General features: G+C 37.3%; 1 protein-coding gene across 2 annotated transcripts in view; it reads right to left on the reverse strand.

Annotated features, from left to right (window-relative positions):
• Nucleotides 1-23,120, reverse strand: part of STK33 (serine/threonine kinase 33) — a 98,821-nt gene that overhangs the window by 39,694 nt on the left and 36,007 nt on the right. For both annotated transcript variants that reach the window (XM_069090889.1, XM_069090888.1), the window contains exons 7-8: nucleotides 7,308-7,392; nucleotides 2,890-2,965 (exon numbers count right to left, since the gene is read on the reverse strand). In XM_069090889.1, coding sequence (XP_068946990.1) covers nucleotides 2,890-2,965; nucleotides 7,308-7,392 — 161 coding nt within the window. The remainder of the gene's footprint in view (nucleotides 1-2,889; nucleotides 2,966-7,307; nucleotides 7,393-23,120) is intronic.

Raw genomic sequence — 23,120 nt, forward strand, 5'->3', positions numbered from 1 at the left:
TTAAGTAAGATTCCGTTATGGCATAAAATGAAATCATGTCCACTCCCGTGGGTTTGAGTTTTACATCCACTGCTGTCTGCTTGCAGAATTTTTTATACTATGTTCTTATCATTACCAGTGTCCTTATCACTGAAATGAACAAGTCTCTAAGAAGTCAAAAAATCATATCTGAGAATTTTGTATTCTGTCTTTATCTCTCTTGTATGGAATACTATTACCATGTACTTAGTAACAATTTGAGATCCAGTATTTCTCTTTCTCTTTCTCTCTCTTTCTCTCTCTCTCTCTCTCTCTCTCTCTCTCTCTCTCTCTCTCTCTCTCTCTCTCTCTCTCTCTCTCTCTCTCTCTGTCTCTCTGTCTCTCTCTTTGTCTCTCTGTGTCTCTCTGTGTCTCTGTCTCTCTCTCTGTCTCTGTCTGTCTGTCTCTGTCTCTTTCTCTGTGTCTCTCTTTCTGTCTCCTTTCCTCCCTCCCATTTATGTGTCTGTCTCTCTGCACACACAAATATGGATTAAAAATAGCTTATAATCAAATTCGCTTGATTTATAGTGGAAACTGAGTGAGTGAAACAGTCTTTCCTATGCTTTATAATAATCCAAATAAAATTTCTATATGTCTTGTACCCTAAAAATTCTGAGCTGTTTTGTTAACCCAAGACAACGAACCTTCCAGGCATGGAAGCACTCATTCAAAGCATTTAGTGAGCACTAGGAGGCAGGAGATATAGAGGTAGGAGTTGGAATGCTATGAACAATAACTACAAGTAGATTAGTTTAGATAAAAAAAAAACATGCATGGAGACTAAACATAAAGTTAGACTAGAAAGATAGACAGGTGCCAGATTGTGAAGGACTTTAAACAACAAACAGTAAAGTCTATATTTTTCCTTAAAGGTAACTGGGAAGTACTGAAGCTTCCTGAGTAGAGCAGTGGCATGCTCAGACCTGTAATTAAGGAACATCAATTTGGAAACCATGTGGAAGATGGATTGGAAGGGGGAAGAGACTGGATTTAAGGAGACCAATTAATTAGGTTGCTACTGCAATAATCCAAGTAAAAGGTAGTAAGAATCTGAACTAGGGTGACTGTGGTTATGAACACAGAAAAGGGTTGGAAGTGAGAGATGTTGGCATAGAACCAACAAGCCTTTGCTGTTGATTGGATGGGGATAGAATATAACAATAATAATAAATATAATAATAATAATAATGAAATAATAATGAAACTAGCATTTATGGAGAGCTTTAAGGTTTGCAAAACACTTCACAAATATCTGATCCTCACAACAATCCTGGAGGTGGATGTTATTATTATCTGTTTTACAGATGAGGAAACCGAGGCAGGCATGAGGTTAAATGATTTGCCTAGGATGTCACAGCTATAAAATGTCTGAGGCAGTATTTGAATTCAGATCTTCCTGAATACCAAGTCCAATGTTTTATCCCTTATGCCACCTAGATGCCTCTAGAAAACTGAAGGAGGACACCTGGATTGGAAACCTGGGTGACTAGAAAAATGATGGTGTCCTGAAAAGGAATCGGCAAGTGAGTAATAGGTTTAGGTTGTGAGGAAGATAATGACTTTTTGAGTTTGAGATATCTATGGCACATGGAGATGTCTAGAAGACTTTTGGAGATGAATGCGTGGGGCTCTGGAGAGATTAGGACTGGAATATGTGGATTTAGGAGGCTTTGCATAGAGTTGAACCTATAGAAGTGAATGAAGTTCCTAAGTGAGACGGTGTAATGAGAGGATGACGGCCCAGAACAGAGCCCTGGTTACCCTCACACCAAAGGGCTGGGATATGGGTGATGATCAAGCACAGTCATCACTTAAAAGGACCGGATGGACCCTTCCAGGGCAGGAAAAGAACAAAGAAAGAGCAACGTCATGAAAACCCAGGGAGGAGAAAGTATGCAAGAAGAGGCAGGACTCATGTGTCAAAAGCTGCAGAGAGGTCAAGGAGGGTGACCCCTGATTGTAACAAGTAAGAACTTGTTGGTGATCTGAAGGATTACCTCCAGTTTAGTGGTGAGATTGGAAGCCAGATAGGCTGGGAAAGTGAACGGGAGGTGAGTATGTAGAAAAGGGAACTGAGATGCTTTTTTTGTTTTGTTTTTGTTCACTTTTTTTTTAGGAGTTTAGCTGCAAAAGTGAGGAGAAATATGGAACAATAACTTGAGGGATTGTAGACTCAAGTTTGAACCAAGGCTAGGGGAAGAGGCTCTTTTCCCCTCCCCGTATTCAGAGTGCTCAATACTGCATTGACCAACAGAAAGGGGCTAAAAACAATAAGATTTAGGATCAGAGGGGCAAGGTTTATATACTTAATTTATATTGGGCAACTTACAAACTCTCCATGAGCCTTAATTTCCTCAACTGAAAATTAGGGAACTGTTTTAAATGATCTCCAAGGTCTCTTCCAGCTCTAAACCCTATGCTTATTCCATCACGTACATAATGTAAAATAAAGCATTTCTAATACACATAACTAGTGACTGATAAAATAATACTATCAGCTATTTGAAGATGGCTTCCCAGGTCATGGAGAAACTAATCTTTTAATAGATACTTGTTTGTCTTAGTACAAACTCAAGATTCAGCATGATATAGCGGGTAGAGGACTAGCCTTGGAGTATAAAAAATACCTGGGTTCAAAGCCAGCCTTTAACACATAGTAGCTGTGTGACCATGGGAAGGTAATTCTCAGTGCTTCAGTCAAGTCTCTAATATTCAAATTAGAGACCAACTGCCATTGGTACTCCTTGAAAGAGATCCCACACCAAGGAGTTATGCCCTTTGCTGAATTCATGGATTCAGGACAAAAACAAGCAAGCTCATGAGCCTCTCTAGCAGGAAGTCCCATTCACTCATGTTTTGCTGGCTACTTACAACATGTACATAATGACGCCTATGCTCCAGATGTCACACTGTTGGCTATAGTCATGGGCATCGATCACTTCAGGTGCTGGCAAGCAAGCAGAAAACAATAATATTAATAATCCAAAAATGACTGAAAAGCTTAAATACAGAGCATGAAGGATGCATGGATGGGGTATCATTGATTTTCCTTTGAAAATAAGAACCAGCAGATGTTTTAAATGAATAATGCACAGGTCTTAAAAATCCATGTGGATGTGTCCTCACTTCTATAGCTCAGGTCCTAATGAGATGATGACATAAACCCAGGAACTAAATGGGATTTGGTTTTCTCTTTGTAACTGGTCAAAAGTGATTTATCAAATCCCGAGTACATTTAGTTAAACAATTCAATTCTAAGTTGTCTTCTACTCTCAAATCTCTCACTCCCATGTCCTATTTCTATTCATATTTTGTAAACCCCCCCACTCTGGATTATTCCTGCCGTCTGCCTCCTCTGCTTCTACTCATACACTGCAAAGCCAGATGCAACCAAGTTAACTGGGACACTACAAATCTGTTAACCTAATCTCCTCTGGGCTTTTACTGTACCGTGACAGGACTTCTACTCCTTACTAATTGATTCACTATCCTATTCTACACATTGGCTGTTCCAAGCCTTCTCTCCTTTCCTCAATAATAAGCAAAGACTGTTTTCACTTTTGTCTTTGTCTTTCACTTTTGTCAGTACTTATGATGATGCCTGGCATGTTGTGTGTGCTTAACAAATGTCTGTTGATTAATTGACTACACAAATTCAAGACAACAAAATCGTGTTTCTCATCAAAAAACAATAACATAATTAAGTGCCATAATTTGTTATTAAAAGAACCAGAGAAAGCCTTTAGTACATTGGATGGATCTCCTATAGAGGAATTATAGTGAAGATATAAACAAATATTGCATGGAATGAGGAAGCATGGATTGGATGAGATCTGTAATGGTGGATAAGATCACACCTTCTCCAAGGATGGAAGTACAAGTATTACACAGATTCTCCACTAAAGCTTTACTCCAATGTAGGGGTGGGGAACCTGTGGCCTTGAGGCCACATATGGACCTCTAGGTCCTCAAGTGTAGCCTTTTGTTTGAATACAAATCTCACATAGCAAATCCCCTTAATAAAAGGACTTGTTCTGTAAAACTTGGACTCAGTTAAAAGACCACACCAAAGACCACATGTGGCCTCAAGTTTGCAGGATCTACTTACTCTGATGTCTCATTGTGCCTTAATATAACTTTTGTATTCAATTTGATTCAATTAAAAACATTCCTTAAATGCCTACTATATTAAAGGCAGAAATGAAAACTTCCTGCTTTCAGGGAGCTGACCATACAAACAGGTAAACAATAAGCCAATGTCAGAGAACACAAGGAGAGAGAGAGAATGGGGGATAAGTAAGGGCTTCCTGGAGAGGTGGGTGGCACATGAAAAAAAAAAACCTTAAAAGAAGTGTTAGGGGCAGCTGTCACTAAAGCATCTGTGTCTGGAAAGTCTCCAGAAAAGGGCTCTCCATTCATTATCTGAGGGCCTGCCTCACTAAGATATTCATTACCCAAAGACTAGCACTGGACAGTAAACCTTTTTTCAGCCATTTCAACTCTCAAAGATGTTCTGGAGGATGGACAAGCTGTGACTGACTTAAGCAGAGTGTGGACTCACATGCATAAAGCCGCAGATTCTGGAAGTATTGAAATATTACACAGGTGTGCTTTGCTTTGAATAAGCTTAATGTGTGAAAATCAACTTTACAAATTCAGACATTTACCAGAGGTCTGTTCTTTTTTTAATTTTTTAAACTACTTTTACACTATCATCTCATTTGGTCCTTGAAGTAGACAGGGCAAGTATTAGTGTTTCCATTTTACAGATGAGAAAACTGTAGCAAAGAGTTCCAGTGATAGTTATGGTCACATGGTTTAGAATCACAGGATACTGAAGCTAGGAGAGATCTTTAGACATCTCTATGATTTTGGAAAAAATTATCTCCAAGGTCTCCTTAAGCTAGAAAATTCTACGATTCTACATGAGACATACCCTCAACAAGTCACTTAACTCTGTTTACCTCAGTTTCCTCATTTCTAAAATGAACCAGAGAAATGGCAAACCATTCCAGTATCTTTGCCAAGAAATCTCCAAATGGATTTGTGAAATACAGTCGTGACTGAAATGAATGAACAACAACAAAATGTATTAGAAGTGTCAAATTATTTGCCTGAGGTCATACAACTATTGAATATTAGACCTAAGACTGGAATCCAGGCTGAGTCAATGACAGAGTAGGCTCCCAAAAGCATAGGGTTTCTTTAGTCTTGACTCAGGGCTTGTTGATTTATCAACAAAAGGCTCTATAAGCAAATCCCTTTAAATTTTAATTTAATAATTTTATTTTAAATAATCATCTTTAAATAGTCATCTCCCCTGCCAAAATGTGATTTATCTAAGTAAGTCTCTCAGGGACTAATACACCTAATTTGTAAAATGGGAATAATAATGGATCTCTTAAGAACCAGATCTGAGATATATGAAAGACGGTTACTTAGTTAGCTAAGATGAAATGAGAATCACAGAATAACAGGGTTAGAAGGGCCCTGAACAATTACCTCCACCAATCACTTGCACTGTCATTGTTGGCCCTACAGTGCTAATTATGTTGAGCCCAATATGGGCATACCCAGGAAATAAGAAAAGTAGAGCCAACACAAGCCATTGATTTTGCCTTTCTGGTTTCCCCGTCCCTTCCAAGGATACCACCAGCCTTCTAGTCACCTGGGTTTGTAACCTTGGAGTCATTCCCGCTGTCCCTCACCTCTTAGACACAGTTATCAAAGGTTATCTATTCTATTCTAATGAAGAACCTGCATTCATATCCATTCCCTTCTCACCACAGTTGTTCCTGCCAACAATACACCTCTCATGGACTGTTGCAATAGCCTGGGAACTGGTCTCTACTTATTGCTTCTGACCATATCTTTCCCTTCTGCTCAACATGAGAGTTTTCCTGATCCTGACAGCTGCGGGTGCCTTTCCCTCAATATTGGTTTCTATTTACTTACTTTGTATATATTTATATATGTACCTGTTGTACATGTTTTTCCTTCCTATAGAATATAAGCATCTTGAGAGAAGGAACTGTTTCATTTTTTTTTTGGTTTTACGTCCCAAGTGTTTAACACAGTGTCTAGGACTAGTAGGTGCTTAATAAGTGCTTATGGGTTGATTCGTTAATTTTTGCTTAGTTTCTTGATATCTGCTCCACAGCCAGATAATGTGAAACATGACATATCCAGCTAACCCAACATGTTTGAATACAGTTCTGTGACTGGACCACAGACCAACTATCTTTTTCAGTATGGAAACAACGTAGGGAGCAGTATGGCTAAGTGGAAAGTGTAGCGGATTCAGAGTGAGAACACTTAGGCTCACAATGGCTCCAGGACTCCATTGACCCCGATCTTGGTCTTCAGGTGGAGCCAGAGCCTGGTCACCTGCCTGCTCTGCCACTCTTCCCCTTCCACACTGCCCATCCATCCAGGTCCAAAGGCCCCCCTGATACCTCTGCTATGGGCTACTTCCTAGGTGAAAATCATCTACTCGACACGGGGCTGAACCTTGGGGCAGAGCTGGTGATCAGAAGAGTCACCCTCTGATAACCAGAACCTCAACCTCTACCATGACCACTGGGGTGCTTTAGCACAAATCTGCTTCTTATTGAGGGGCTGGTAATCAAATCAAGAGATACACTGTATCAGAGGAAAAAATCAAAGTAAAACACTATTTCTATAGTTCAATTTGTAATTCTGAATTCTAGGCTGCCTAGGCTGAAGCTTCCTCCCCTGTCCCAGCTTCCTTCTATTCATTTAGGTCAAATCCATCTGTCTAATGTCCCTATCCCTCTCCTATATTATGCCCTCCAAACCCCTATCCTATTGTTAACAAACTGCCCTGCTTATTAGACCTTACTCCTATCCTCCGGAAATCACTTTGAATAAATTTTGAATTTACTAGGTACACGTGTTGTTTTTCCTCCTAAGAAATACAAACTCATTGAGGGCAGGCATTCTTTTGTTTTGTCTTTGTGTCCCCCAGGGCCTGGCACAGAGCAAGTACTCAATAAAGATTTCAGGGACTGAACAGAATTTCACATCCTGGCGCTGCCAATGCCTTGGGCAAGTCCTGCCCTATCTTCCAGCTTGTTTCCTTTTCTGTGAATGGATTCAATTTAATGATACAATCCCTAAGGACATTTTCATCTTAAAAAATCTAAGTAATGAGTGTTCTTTATTACTCCTCAAGGGTTAAGGGAAAAGCAAATTATATTGGTAAAGTTTTGTAATTTATTTCCAATCAGTTTTTTTCATGATTTAAAACCTTGAAATGCTGCACTTACCCATATAAATAGGAGTCCCACAAGTTGTCTGAAACATGGCTTCACATCCACCCTCCTTTTGCACTGCTAAACCAAAATCAGTCACCTAGGAGAAGAAACTCAAGAGTATCAAGGCACAGCATTGCCAGGCAGCCCTGTTTCCAACTGGAAAAATCCAGTGGCAGCAATTCAGAGCTCAGGTAACAGTGGTGCAGGGCTGGAAGGTCTTCCTTTAACTTCATCACTAAGTTAATAAGGAGCGTTGACCACACTATATTTTGTTCTTAATTCAATTAAACAAACATTTGTTAAGCACCTAATAAATGCACTTTACTTAATTCAGAGATGAAACAAGAGCCTCTGCCTTCAAAAAAAGCTTACAATTTAGTAGGGGAAATAAAAAACCATTTACAGGTTTACCCTGCTTAGCATTAATCTGTTTCATGAACACATGACTATAAGTGACTAAAAAACTGCTATGGGGGATATTTAGAGCCATACCAACAGTATTATGGATGATATATATATATATATATGGATGAGATATATGTATGTGTGTGTATATATGCATATATGCATGTACATATACATCCTGCTCCAGGATAAGAGTTCCCAGAGATTCGCTGGTCTTCCCCAGTTAGGACCTCTACCCAAATTACTACACCCAAATATCTGCAAAGCTTTCTTTCCACACATGTATGTGTGTGTGTGCATATGTAGAGCCTGAAGGTCAAAACCAAATACATATGTATATACATATATATGTATACACATATGCATATATACATATATAACTATATAAACAGTCCCTGATGTCAAAAAGCTTACATTCAACTAGGGGAAACAACATACCCATATATTATTATGTACAAAACACAACATATTTATAAGATAAATACAAGTCAATTGTATAGGCAAAAGATGGCAGGAAGAAAGGGGAGGATCTGAAATGGCTTCATTTAGAAGGTAGTGTGTGAACTGAGTCTTGACATAATTGAGATAGTCTTCAGAAGTAGGAGGTGGGAGTAGGTTTTAGGAATGGAGGTGAAAAGAGACAGGAACAGGAAGAAGCCTAGTCTGGTTGGATCCAAGAGTGAAGGAAAGGAGAATGATGTTCAACAGGGTGGGAAAAGATATGTTGGGGCAGGTAGTGAAGGGGTTTAAAAACCAAATAGAAGAGTATATGCATATAGCAGAAGTAACAAGGGAGCCATTGTAGTTTACTGCAAAGGGAAGTGGCACAATCAGACCTGCACTTTGGGAAAATCATTTTGGCAGCTGCATAAAGGATGAATGACAGAGTAGGGAGAGACTTTAAGCATGAGGGATAAGATGACCATTAGGAGGATCTTATATTAGTCTAGGTGAGAGTTGATAAGGGCTTAAACTAGGACGGTGAACTAGGATGTGAGTAGAGAGAAGAGGACAGGTTTGAGAAATTACATTATACGTCAACTTATTGGATGTAAGAAAGAAGAATTGGAGAGAATGGTGAGGAAGTAAGTTTAGGTGGCTGAAGGATAAACGTGAAAGAGGGATTTGTTTTGATAGAAACATGATGCTTTTAGTCAAGTTGAATTTGAGAATCCTCTGGGACACTCAGTTTGAAATGCCCAATAGGCAATGGGAAATGCATGATTAAAGTTAAGAGAGTAGTGCTTGATATAGATCTGGGAACTCTCTGTGTAGAGATTAAAATTGAACCCATGTGGACTGATGAAGTCACCCAAGGAAGCAATATAAAAGTGAAGAGAAGGAAGCCAAGGACTAAACCTTGGAGTAAATCCACAGGTAGGAGTATGATACAGATGATGAGCCAGCAAAGGAGACTGAAGAGAGAGAAAGAGATGAAAAAGGAGAGTGAGAGAGGAAGAGAATCAGAGATGACAGAAATGTCATCAAAACTTAGAGGACAGACTATGTAAAAGGAGAGCATAGTCAGCAGTGTCAAATGCTACAGAGTTCAGAAAGAATGAAGACTGAGAAAAGACCTACAAAGAGAGTAATTAGGAGACCATTGGTAACTTTAGAGAGAGCAATTTCAATTGAAGGGCTGAGTGGTTGAGTAAGGTAGTGGGAAACTAGAATGCAGAGCACCAAGAACCAAACAAAAGAGAATAAACAGAGATGAGTATAGGCAGCTTTGGGAAATTTTTAATTTGATGTTTTTCATCACTTTTGAATTTAATTGACACTATTTTGTAGGTATCAGGAAAAGAATAGGGAGAAGACTGCATGTCAAAGAGGGATGCTAGTGGGGGCAATGTGTTGCAGAAGATGGGAGAATGTGGGATCTAGGGTACATGTATAGGGGTTGGCTTTAGCTATAAGAAGAATCACATCTTTTGAGCCTAAAGCAGGGCAAAGTAGGGGATGATGCCATGGGGTTTTTGACTTATCTAAAGAAAGGCAGTTCATGGTGAATGAACTTACAAGGTATAAGGTGGTGACTGACTGGGAGAGGCTGGCAGGTAGATTCTGAAAGATCAAGATGGTCTTTAGTTATTGGGAGGATAGAGGAGGGGGACTAGAACTGTTATTTAATAAAGGGAGCCTCAGGTGAAGAAACACTCTCTGGCATTGCAGGGCAGGACCTTTTCTGTAACTTGTAGTCTTAGAGATTTGTCTAGGGCAATGAGAGCTTAAATTACTTGTTCAGAGTCATATATCAGATCTTCCTGACTCTGAAGTTAGCTTTCCAAAATACACTACGTCATGGCTGCCTCTCATTTGTTGAAAAAGCTAAAAGAAATATTATAATTGGATTTTGTGATAATAAGGAACATGTTAATAATGTATTAGTAGCATTATTGAAAAATGTTATTATTTATGGCAACTTTATATGGGGTATTCCTGCATATAAATAACTATAAGTTAGAAAGTGGCAAATAAAAAGGAGAGGACTAAGCAATATTTTAAGGATATTTTAAGAGGGATAGACTAATTTGGGAAAGGCTTCACAGAGTTGGTAGCACCTAAGTTGGATTCTTGAAGGAAGAGATTTGCTTTTTAAAATTAAATCTTTTTTTTCAATGAACAAAAATTGATTTTTCTTTCCCACCCATCTTCCCATTGGAAAAAGAAAAAATAAAATAAAAACCTAGTAATAAATAAACTTAGTCGAGCAAAACAATCCTTCATGGGCCATGTAAAAAAAATGTTGTATTCTGCACCCTTAAACCATCATATCTGTCAGGAGACGGGTAGCATGCTTCATTATTTGTCCTTTGGAATCAAGGCTGATCAATGCATTGACCATAGTTCTTAAGGTTTTCAAAGTTTGTCTTGTAATATTGCTGATATTGTATTAAATACATCATTTTCCCTGTTTTGATCACTTCACTCTGCATTGATTTTTTTCATTAAAAGTTCTCCCAGGTTTCACTGAAACCATCCTTTTCATTATTTCTTCCTGCACAATAGTATTCTATTACATTGACATACTGTAATTCATTCAGTCATTTTCCAGTTGCTGGGCACCATGAAATATTTTAGTAGATGGAAATGGAAAGCTATCCATTCCAAGTATAAAAAATGATATTTAAAAAGAAGATGGGAAATGGTTATAAGGGAATGAGAAACAGTAGTCCACTTTGGTTGGAACATGGAAAGGAGCATTTAATAAGACTGGAGAGGTAGGTTGGAAACAAGATTGTTAAAGGCATTGAATGTTGGGTTAAGGAGTCTTCATCTTATTCAGTAAGCAATGGTATAACCACTGAAAGGTTTTGAGCAAGAATTATTCATGGTCAGACCTATGTAGTGAGAAGGTTATTTTGGTAGCTGCATGCAGAATGGATTGAAGGTGGGTGAGATTAGAGGTAGAGAAACCAGCTAGAAAACTACAATAGTTCAAATGGGAGATGATGAATGCTTAAGGATTCACCTTCAGGTCTGCTCCTCTTCCGTGTGGAAGGGAAAGAATTCTGGAGGAAATTGGATGGACTTTCACATTAAAAGTCCTAAAAGTATAGACATGGATGAATATTTCTTTAATATAATTAAAAGCATATATTTAAAGCAGGGACTAGGTATTGTTTCCAGTGCAAGAACACTAGAAACTTTCCCAGAACAAACAAGGATAAAGCAAAGGTTTCCCTTGCCCCCATGATAATTTTATAGGTTTAGAAATACTAGCAATGAGACATGAAATGCCTGCTACAAATTTCCTATTCTCTACTCTAGACTCCCATCACACCCACTCTCCCCACCTTATTAGATGAGGCCCTTGACATATATTGCTGAGAAAAATCAGGATCATTCAGTCTACTCCTTCTTCTTCTCTTATATTAATTACACAACTACTTGACCTTATCTCCATAGCTTCCATTACTTCTTGAAAGAGCTACTTATACTTGTCTTTCTCTTCCTGTCTTCTAAAAATGTAATCAGGCTTCTGACTTTATCATTTAACTGAAGCTTCTTTCTCCAATGCTACTAATGTTCTTATAATCAACAAATCAAAGGTTTCCTTCTCAACATTTTTCACCTTTCTGTACCTTTTGGCATTGCTGACAATCCTATTAGATTTCCGTGACACTATTCTCACTTTATTCTCCTCCTGCCTGTATGACTGCCACTTTTTAATCTCCTTTGCAGGATCAGTATCCATATTCCACATACTAACTATAAGTGTAGCCCAAGACTTTATCCTACTTACCCTTCTCATCTCTTTCTATACCAATCAACAATGGGTTCAATTACCATCTCCATGACCATTAATTCCAAAGTTATATCCAGTAGCAGTCTTTCTCCTAACCTTCAGTGGTATAACTTCCCTGTTGGTCTTTCCAAACTGGGTGTCTGAAAAATATTTCAATATATCCAAAAGCAAACTCATTATTTTTCCTCCAAATACCCCTTTCCCCAACTTCTGTTGGGAGTATCACCATCCTTAATGTGATCCAGGGTAGACAGCCTCAGTGTTATCTTCAACTCTACTCTCCACTTTTCCAAAAAGTTGCCAAATCATGTCAACTCTACCTCCAAAATGTCTCTCAAACCTGCCTCTCCCCTTCTCTCTACTCACATAACCACTATCCTAGTTTAGGTTTTCATTACCTCATTAGGTGTCTCTTCTAGGTCATTGCCAGAATCTTTTCATTGGCTTTCATGACTCCAGTTTCTTCCTGTTCTAACACATCCAATGCTATATAGCTACCAAGATGATTATCCTGAAATTCAGGCCTGACCATATTTCTCTTCTAATCAATAAACTCCATTATCTTCTTACTTTCTCTAGAATTGAATTCCTCTATTTGTTACTTAAGCTCTTCACAACCTGACTCTGCCCAATCTTTCTAAACTTTTTCCATAGTATTTTCTTTGCCCACTCTACAGTAGTTTTCTTCAAGACTCAACCCAAGAACTAACTTTTGTATGAGGCCGTTCCTAATCCTCCAGCTATAAGGTTTACTTTCTCCCCTTCCCACTCCCATTATCTTGTATTTATTTTGTATATTACTATCAGCCTCTAATAAATGGGATTTTCTCTTTTATCTAATTTAACTCATTAGATCCACAAAGAAGTCGGAACTCAGAAGAAGCCAGGTCAGACTTCCAAGATCTTTAAAATTTTAAAGGTCAAAATAGTTTGTCCTTGTTGATTTCTTACAGTGCAAAATATAGTAGATTTTGGCATATTTATTCCCAAACTTCTACCATGTTTCTGTTATTTTAAAAAGGTATCATAATAATACTACTTATCCTTTTATGTATGTGTGGATATTACTATTTTATTATGTTATTATGAATCATAATTTGTATATTATTTCTTCATTCTCATTTCCCTTTATTTTAGAACATAAAATGTAAGTAATATAGTATTAAAATACAAAAAACAAATGAATAAAAAAATTATGCCCAGGCAAACCAACAATGCTAGAGATCACCTATAATTATACTGACCCCTTAATGCAATGCTATATATTTAAAATTAAATACTCCCCCTCTAGGTTTGGACTCTAGGTTGGATTCCAGTACTGTATACCAAGAGGAGAAAAACCAGTATGTTCACTGAGTACACAATCAAACTTAAATTTTCAGGGTATTCTGGGGATTCAGTTACTTTATTAATTGGCAGCAATGAACAAAATGTGTTATTAAAAAGAATGATTGTGAATATTTAGAAAAGGAACAGTGATCACAAAGTTATTATGATTTCATCAAGAATAAGTTATGTCCCACTACAATGTTCATACACTTTGAATCAGATATCCCACTACTAAGCATCTTCCCTAAGGATAGAAAAAAAGTTTGATATTCAGAAAACATTTACAACAACATTTCTGGTATTAGCAAAATGTTAGAAATGAAGTAGTCGTCCATCAATTAAAGAATGACTAAACAAACAGTGGTAGATTAATGTAATAGAATATCATTGTACCATAAGAGATGAGCACAAATAATACAGAAAAACACAGGAAGAATTATATGTGAAATAAACAGAACTATGAAAACAATATTCACAATGACTGCAATATTACAACTGGAAAGAACAAGATAAATGCAACTAAACACTATGTATTTACAATGACCAATCCTGGCCCCAGGAAAGAAGTGAGAATATTCACCTCCCCCCACTGCAGAGCTGGGGGCACTAAGGATGGGCAATAACACATATACTATAAGATTCAGTTGATTTGTTGGTTAGTTTTGCTAAGCTGTTTTTTTTTCCTATTATGAGGGATATTTCCCTGGAATGGGTAAGGGCTAAGTTTATAGTTGTAAATATAAATTTATATGTTATAAAATCATAAAGATGATTTTAACAGATATCACTAATAATTAAAATTTTAAAGGATCTGTCTTGCTACACTAATTTCAATGCTCCTTTTTAGAAGGTATTTAGACTGGCAAAGCATCTCAGAAAGTCTCTATTTTCTTGTGGACCAGATAGAGAGATATGGACTAAACAATAGAGTTAAGTGGTACCAAAGTGCAGTATGTAGAGGGTTCAGGAGAATTAGCACCTTGGTGTGAGGAATTGCTAAGCCCTTTTTAGTGCTGCTCATTGACCTTTAGTGTCCACCTGATTCACCCAAATCTCACTTACGGCTCCAAGAAGCCATAGAGGTGCAGTGGCCACATCCTGGTAAATTGTCTCCACAGATGGGCAAAACCAGGATGAAGTTAACTGACACATCTCAAACTTTTTGGTGAGGTAGGAGCATGTCTACCCTGAGAATGTGAAGACTTCTTCAACAGAATGGGTAGATGAGAACAATTTGTTCCAGTGGTCATGAAGGTGGCTGGAGCAGGTTCTGTGGAGAATTTAGAAGTTGGTCAGAGATCAAAGACATCAAGGTCATTCACTGCACCCCGGACCATTGTCAATCATCTTGACATTTGTCCTGCCACTGGACTTTGATGACTCAGGAAGAGAGAGGGAGGCTAATGATTTTGTGCAACTCTGCCTCACTTAAAACCAATTCATGCACAAGTGAAGACATGATATCATTTTTCCTCTTTGAAAACGAAGGATAAACAACAAATAGTTAAGTGAATTTGAATTAATTGAATGGCCAAGCCCAAGGGGTTTCGGGTCAACTTGGAATATGGTCTCTAGTGGAACATCTTAAGAATCTACACTTAACTATGTGCTATTTAACACTTTTAGCAGTGATAAAGTTGGAAATGACATGATTTTCATCTTTATAGATAACACAAGGAGGAATCAATAACACATTAGATGACAAGATCAGGATCCAACAAGAAATCAACAGGCCAGAATGCTGGACAGAATACAGTAAGATGTACCTTAATAGAACTAAATGCAAAGTGAGAGGTAGTATGGCACAGTATATAGAGCTGCCAGAGTCAGGAAAAGAAGAGTTCAAGTCCTGCCTGATACATTCTGGTTGTGTGACTATGGGCAGATCACATTAATCTTTTAGTGTCCCAGGCAGCTCTTTAAAATAGGGTGTGGGACATTTGTTGAGCTGTACTGAGGGTGTTTCCTCACCAGTGGTTATCAACACAGATGAAATCACAGGTCTAGAATAATAACAACAATAAAAGTAAAGTATTATGCTTGAGTTCAAAAAATTAACTTCACAAATACAAGACAGGGGTGACTTGGGTAGATAGCCATTATATCTCAAAAAGATCTCTTGTTCTTATGACATTAGAGCAGATTAAATGAATAATATATATAAAGTGCTTTGCAAAACTTAAAATGTTATCTTTAAATAAATAGTTAAATGCTAGCTATTAATATTACAGACTCAATGTAAGTCTACTGTACTGAAAAAAGTAATGCAGTCTCAGGCTATTTTTATCAAAGCATAATGTTCAGGACCAGGAAGCTGATAGCCTTTCTGATCTGCCTTGGTCAACCCATGTAGGAAGTATTATGTTGTATTCTGGCTATCACATTTTAGGAAAGAATTGATCAAATAGGAAGAGGTCAGAGGAACAGAACTGAAATGGTGAAGGACCCCAGGATCATGCGACTTGAAGACTGGATGATGGAACAGAGAATATGTTTAGCCTAGAGAAAAGAAGACTTGCAGGAGGGGGGAGAGGATGGAGAACATAATATCTTTCTTCAAGTTGAAGGCAGTCATGTGGAAGAGGGATCAAACTTGTTTGGTTTAACCCCAGAGAGGTGAATTAGGAGCAACGGGTAGATGTTGCAGAGGTGATTTTAGGATTAATATAAAAGCCTTCCTAACAATTAGAGTTATCCAAAAGTGGGATGTACCACTTCCAGAGGTATTGAGTTCCTCTTCATGGAAGGTCTTCAAGCAAAAGCTGGATGACGACTTATCCAGCATGTTTTAGTGGGATTCTGTTCAGATGCTGGTTGGACTAGATGGCCTTGGAGATCCCTTCCAATTATGAGATTCTGTGATTTTTGTAAATGAAACAGTTATATTACAGAGGGTAACTAGGAGGTGCAGTAGATAAAGCAGTTCTGAAAACAGTTCTGAAAGTCAAGAAGACTCTTTTTCCTGAGTTCCAATCTGGCCTCAGACACTTACTAGCTGTGTGACCCTGGGCAAGTCACTTCACCCTGTTTGCCTTAGCTTCCTCATCTGTAAAATATGTTGGAAAAGAAAATGGCAAACCACTCCAGTATCTTTACCAAGAAGAGTTGGGCACAACTGAAAAACTGAACAACAATAATTATAGAAGTCTTCTTATATCACAGTTAAGGAAGACCCTATAGATTAATACAATCTCATTTCAGAGACAGGAAAAATGTGGCCCAAGGTAACACAACCTTTAGTTAGGCGAGTCAGGATAATAATCCAATGCTCTTCCCCTTTCACTCTAGGTCCTCTCCATTACTAATCATTTTCATGAAGGAAGCTTCATGAAGACACCAATAAAAATTTGGATTTTTTTTTCATTTCTCTGAAGATATCAAAGGAGTGACGACACTGGCATACACAAGAAACCCATCAACATATATGGTTTCCATCTCAGCTTTATTACAACCAATGTGAATTTGGGAAAGTCACTTAATTTTGCTGGGTTTCAGTTTCTTCATCTAATAAATTTTTAAAGATATCTTACTTGTGTCCCACTTCCAAATTTTCTTTTTCTTGTGAATTTGACAAAAGTCTATAAAAATTAATATTTTCATATACAAAGAATAGAAAAAAGCACATGGAAAACATAAAAAGTACAGAATGTATACAAAAGGGTGAACTTATAGCATACAGATTCTTTTCAAGTGTACTTCAAATTTGACAAATTACCAACACTGCTCTGCTTGTATGCATTACTTTTCCTCTCTATTTTTCAAATATTTCATTGATTCTTTTCTTTTTGACCTCTCCATCACTCCCCCTGCAAAATTCTCCACCTCCCTGTAAAGTTCTCACTTATAATAAATAGATATAATCAAGCAAAACAAATAGACATATTTGCCATGTTTATCTCATTTTTCATTTATGTTTCATCACTTCCCTAATAAGAACTGGGAGGCATGCTTCATCAACAGTTGTCTGGAGTTATCAGTAGTTATCACACTGATCAGAATTCTTAAAGTTTTCAGTTATTTTCATTTATAATGTTGTAATACACACACACACACACACTATTCTGGTTCTGCTCCCTTTATTGGGCATTAGTTCATACAAACCTTGTCAGGTTTCTCTAAATTCATCCTTTTTGCCATTTCATATGGCTCATTAATGGTATGCAGAGTTTAGTGACATTTGGGGTATAGTTCCAAATTGCTTTTACAGAATAATTGGACCACTTTGCAGCTTGCCACAGTACATTAGTGTACCTACTTTCCCATAGCCCTACCAACAACTGTCACTTTGTTGTTGTTGTTGTTTTTTAATCATCTTTGCCAACTTGATCAGGTTGAAGTGGAATGCTGGAATTGTTTTAATATGCATTTCTCTTATTATGAGTGATTTGGAACATTTTTTTCATATGGTTTTTAACAAAGTCTTGAAAGTCTGAGAGTTTATCAAATATCCATTTACTTTTCTTTAATGATAATACTTAACTTTGCAGGGCATAATATTTTTGGCCAGAGCCCCAGTTCTTTTGTTCTTCGATATGGTGTGTTCCAAGACAAGTCCATTAATTCTCTACTGCAGGGGTCTTGTGTAATTCTAATTGTGGTGCCATCATGTTTAAATTGTTTTTTTTTTAAAGCAATTGGGGTTAAGTAACTTGCTCAAGGTTACACAGCCAGTTATTTTGTGTGGGTGCCAAGTATCTGAGGCCAGAACCAATCCCAGGTCTCCCAACACTGGGGCCAGCACTCTTACTCACTGCGCCACCTGGCCGCCCCTACTTAAATTGTTTTAATCTTGATGCTTTTAACATTTTATCCTTGAATTGGGGATTCTGGAATATGACTATGATATTCCTATGAGTTTTCCTCATAGGATCTCTTTTAAGTCGTGACTGATGAATTTTTTCTATTTCTACTCCCCTCCTCCCCCCTTGTTCTAAAGCTTCAGGACAATTTTCTTTAATTATTTCTTGTATTATTGGATTAAGATTCTTTTTTATCATACATTTTAGATAGTCCAATTATTTTTGTATTTTTTCTTCTTAATCTGTTGTTTTTCTTATGAGATGTTTCACTTTCTCTTCTATTTTTTCATTATTCATATTTTGTTTAATTGTGTCTTGATCTCTTATAATTTCACTGGCTTCACTTTGCCCGATTCTAATTTTCAAGGTGTCATTTTTTTCTTGAGATTCTATATCTCCTTTTCTAATTGGTTAACTTTCCTTTCATGCCCTTCTTGTTTTCCTTAGATTATTTTTATTTTCTTTTTTAGTATTTCCTCCACCTCTGTCATTTGATTTTTAAAGTGTTTTTAAAATCTTCTATGAATTCTATTTTTGGGGGACAGGTGACCATTTGACATTAGTCTCTGGGGGTTTCTTTACTTCAATATCCTCCTCTGAAGATAAACCCCAGTCTATCCCCATAGTGGCTGGATTCTTTCTACTTTGAATTTTTTGTGGTAATAGCTTAATTTTTTCCTTTAAATTTATTTACTTTTAGTTTACAACATTCATTTCCGCTAATAGCTTAATATTTGTAATCATGTCTAGCCCTGGGGTATTGCCCCAGACCTTCATTACCCTAATTCTCCCCTCTAGCCTGGAATCAAAGACAAACCTTCAACCTCCTGTAAGTGCCCACAGTCAGGGGCTTTCTGCTCCATTGCTTTTTCACTCACTGGACATGTGCTGGTTCCTTCTCACCCCCATCACTCTTTACAGCACAGCTGTGTCTGGTTTTCCTTTTCAGCACAGATTCCTTAGATCTTCCTAGGCTCAGACACCTCAGTCCCCTCACTATCCTGGGGCACAGGGTCACGGGGTGTAAAAGTTCTGTTGACTGGGGCTGAGGTAGCCTCTCAGACCAACCAACCTTGGGACTTGCTGCTTGTTCTTTAAACCTTGATGCTTGTTAAAACAAAATCTAGCCTGGAGGTGTTTACTCTTCACTGGGACCAAACCTGTGCAGGAATTTTTCTCTTGATCTTCTCAAATTGTCCCAGGAAGACCCCAGTTGTACCCCTATTCTTATTTATCTCCACCCACACTTTGTTTTAAGGAGATATTTTAACTCTTTTATGGGGTAAAACCTTGAGAGCTTGGAATTTTCTGACATACTCCGCCATCTTCCCAGAATCCTCCCACATATGGTTATTGATAGATTGCATCTCTTATTTTGAGACCTGTGTTTCATAGTTTTTGATCATTTATATATGAGAGAATAGCTTTACTTTTATATTTTTATCTATTCCACATATATGTATGTATAAATATTTGTGTATATATGTGCATACATACATGTATGTATGTGTCTATATGTGTATGTATATTGTATATGTATATAATATCCATCCTCTACCTGAGAAATATATTATAAAGTTGTTTTCCTAATGCATAGTTTCCCTGGTAATTCTAACTATATTGGTTTTTATTCATACAAAATCTTTTCAAGTTTATTGCAAATAAACATTTTATCTAAGATAGTCTCCACTCTTTGTTAGGACAAGAATTTTCCTTCTATTCATTGTAACAAAAAAATCTTCCCTTCTCTAATTTATATAACTTCTTACATTTAGGACATGTATATATTTACAGCATATTAAAATATCTGGTGTTAGATGTTGGTCTAAACCTAATTTCTGACAGATTGCTTTCCCATTTCCACAGCAGTTGTTGTATAACGAGTTCTTTCCCCAATACTTGTGGTCTTGGGGTTTATGGGGTTCAATTTAGAACCCAATCTACTCCACTAATCAACTTTTCTATTTTTTAACCAGTACCAAATAGTTTTGCTGATTACTCTTTTGAAATATTGTTGTCTATCTGGTATTGTTAGGCTTCCTTCCTTCTCACATTTTTTACATTTTCATATTTCTCTTGGGATTCTTAACCTTTTGTTCTTGCAGAAAATTTGTTATTATTTTATTAATTCTTTAAAGTACCCCTTTGGTAGTTTGGTTGATATAACACTGAATCTGTAGTTTAAAGTACTAGTATTGTCATTTTTATTTTATTTGCATAGCCCAACCACAAATAATTAATATTGCCATAATTATTTATGTCTTTATTTCTGCAAAGATTGTTTTCTAATTGTATTCATATAATTCCTGTGTATGTTTTGGCAGGTTGACTCTCAGATGGTTTATATATCCTGGAGTTATTTTAAATGGTATTTTTCTTTCTCTCTCCATGCCACCCAGGCCCCAGGGTAGTAGCGTCAAAATCAATAGAAACAGGGGCCACTAAATCATACATAAGGATCCTTGTGGGCTGCATATTGATTTAGTTTTAAAATGCTTTATAGTATTTTATTTATTTTGTTAAGCATTTCCCAATTACATTTTAATCTGGTTTGGGCCATACTTGGAAGTGTTGTGGACCACCTGCAATCCAAAGGTCTTGTGTTTGATACCTTTATCCAGGGCCTAGGATGGTGCTTGTCCAGATGAGGTGCTCAATAAATGTTTATAGCATTGAACTGGATTAAAAATAACTTAACAAAAACCCTTGATTAATCATTAAGTATTTATTAAGCATTCATTAAGTACCTGTTGTCTATCAGGCAATGGAGACAAAAAGACAAGACCCAAAATAGTCTCTGCCCTCAAGGAGCTCTTATTGTGAAACTATATATATATATATGTGTGTGTGTGTGTGTGTGTGTGTGTGTGTGTGTGTGTGTGTGTGTAAATTTAGTAAGTACAAGATAATTGCATTTAGTAAATACAAGATAATTTGGGGAGGAGGTACTAACAACTGGACAAATCAGGAAAGACCTCATGTAGGAGGTAGTGGTTGAGCTACGCTTTGAAAGAAACTAGGAATCCTAAGAAGTAAGGAGGGAGTAAATTCTAAGTATGAGCATAGGCCTGTGCAAAGGTAAGGTCATGGAAAGGCACGTGTGAGGAAGAGCAAATAGTCTGTCCTGAATAGACGATAGAGTATGGAAAGGACGTACGGTACAATAAGTCTGGGAAAGTAGGCCAAAACTAGGTTTTGAAGGGTTTAGAGTGCCAAACAATCTGTAGTTTATCCTAGAGTTTCTGAATATAGAAATAACAGGGTCAGATCTGTGCTTTAGGAATATCAGTTTAGGAAGGATGAATTAGAGTAAGAAGAGACTTGAGAAAGTGAAGTCATTAAGAAGGCTATTGCAATAATCCAGGTAAAAGATAATGAGGGCCTGAACTAGTTTAGTGGCCTTGCAAGGGAAGAGAAGGGAACAGGTGAAAGATATTATAGAGGCAGACTCCATTAGGCATTCATACAGCATATTAATTGTAGCTTATGTTGGATCCTTGTGGTTTTAGAATGACAAGGACAGTTTCCATCATGGAATATCGATTCAAACAATTTCTTCATGTACTTGAATTCTTTGATTAATCTGATCTTACCCAAGTAGGTTCTTCCACCAATGCTGCAGATCATAACTCATTCATACACCTTCACCCTGTGTGACTCTGATTTGTCACTTTGCATAAATCTCCAAGGCGGGCCAACCCAACACATTGGGAGTCTTCCACTAAGTCTCTTGGCATTACTCGTCCATCTATTTTCCTTTTCCTTTTGTTACATAGCCTGTGTCTTTTCCCAATAATGCATCTCCCTCTGGCACTCTTAAATCTTTTCTTGTGTGTAGTTCATCACCGGCAATATGTAGAGGCCTACTTGTGCCCACCACACAAATCACCATTGTTCTTGGGATGACCTGAAGTTTGATTCATTTGGTGATTGTTGCATATCATTATTTGTAGCCATACAGATTCACAGAAGAATCTTGGTGTCAAAAAAGATAAAATTTTTATTTCATGCTTGTGGTCACTGAAAGCATGGTATAATTTCCCAACCTCCATTCTCTTTCTCCTATTCAATTCTGAAAACAGTTCATTCTTCATCTGTAGTGGCCACTTAATATATTAATACTGATAGACAAGGTCAATTATCTGTCCATCCAACCATACATCATAATCATAACAATAAGCATTCTTCTTCCACTTAACTTTTCCTGTGTAGACTATTAGGTTGAACTTTCAAATTATTACAAATTGTCATCTATAGGGAATCCCTTTTCCATTTGGATTCTGTACTGGACATTTTCTATGATAGTGCTGAAGTAACTCCCTATTTTTGTTCTACTTCACATTGGACAATTGTTATCTCTGATGCTGCATCTATCAAGGAATCCTGTGCTCTTAACATAGGTATGAGAGATAGCTTGTTGAAGAAGCTGGATTTTGGTTTATCAATAAATCAATAGGTATTTATTAACTGTGTACTATGTACCAGGCACTGGGGATACAAGTACAAAGAATGAAATAATACCTACTTGCAAGGAATTTGCATGGCTTTTTTTAAACAGTCAACAAAAAATAAATATAATTGGATCTTGTATTCTCAGTATGTTGTAATCAACCATGTGACTAAAATATGTGATCTGCTTTAGAATATCCTTTTCACAAATCTGTTTCTTTCTTGAGTTTTCATCAGATATTTGCCAGATATGGTGATACATAACTGTGTTCTAATCCCTGCTAATAAGGGAAGTTGAGGCTGGTGTATTGTTTGAATTTGGTAGTTCTGAGCTACAGTAAGGGCTAAAGCCTGTTGGGCGTCCACATCAAATCCATCACGAATATTTGCAGATCTCTAGAGCAGAGAGCCACCAATCTGCTTAACAAAGGTAAAAGGTTAACACTTCCATACCAGTTAGCATTGGAATCAAGGCCATTTGTAGTCACTGCATTTCCAGTCCAAGTGAGAAAGAAAGATAGAAAGACAGTAAGAAAGAAAGAAGGGAAGGAAGGAAGGAAGGAAGGAAGGAAGGAAGGAAGGAAGGAAGGAAGG

This window comes from Petaurus breviceps, unplaced genomic scaffold (genome assembly GCF_028583685.1).
Source record: "Petaurus breviceps papuanus isolate PSGF00001 unplaced genomic scaffold, PetGlider_PUasm1.0 188, whole genome shotgun sequence".
NCBI lineage: Eukaryota > Metazoa > Chordata > Mammalia > Diprotodontia > Petauridae > Petaurus > Petaurus breviceps.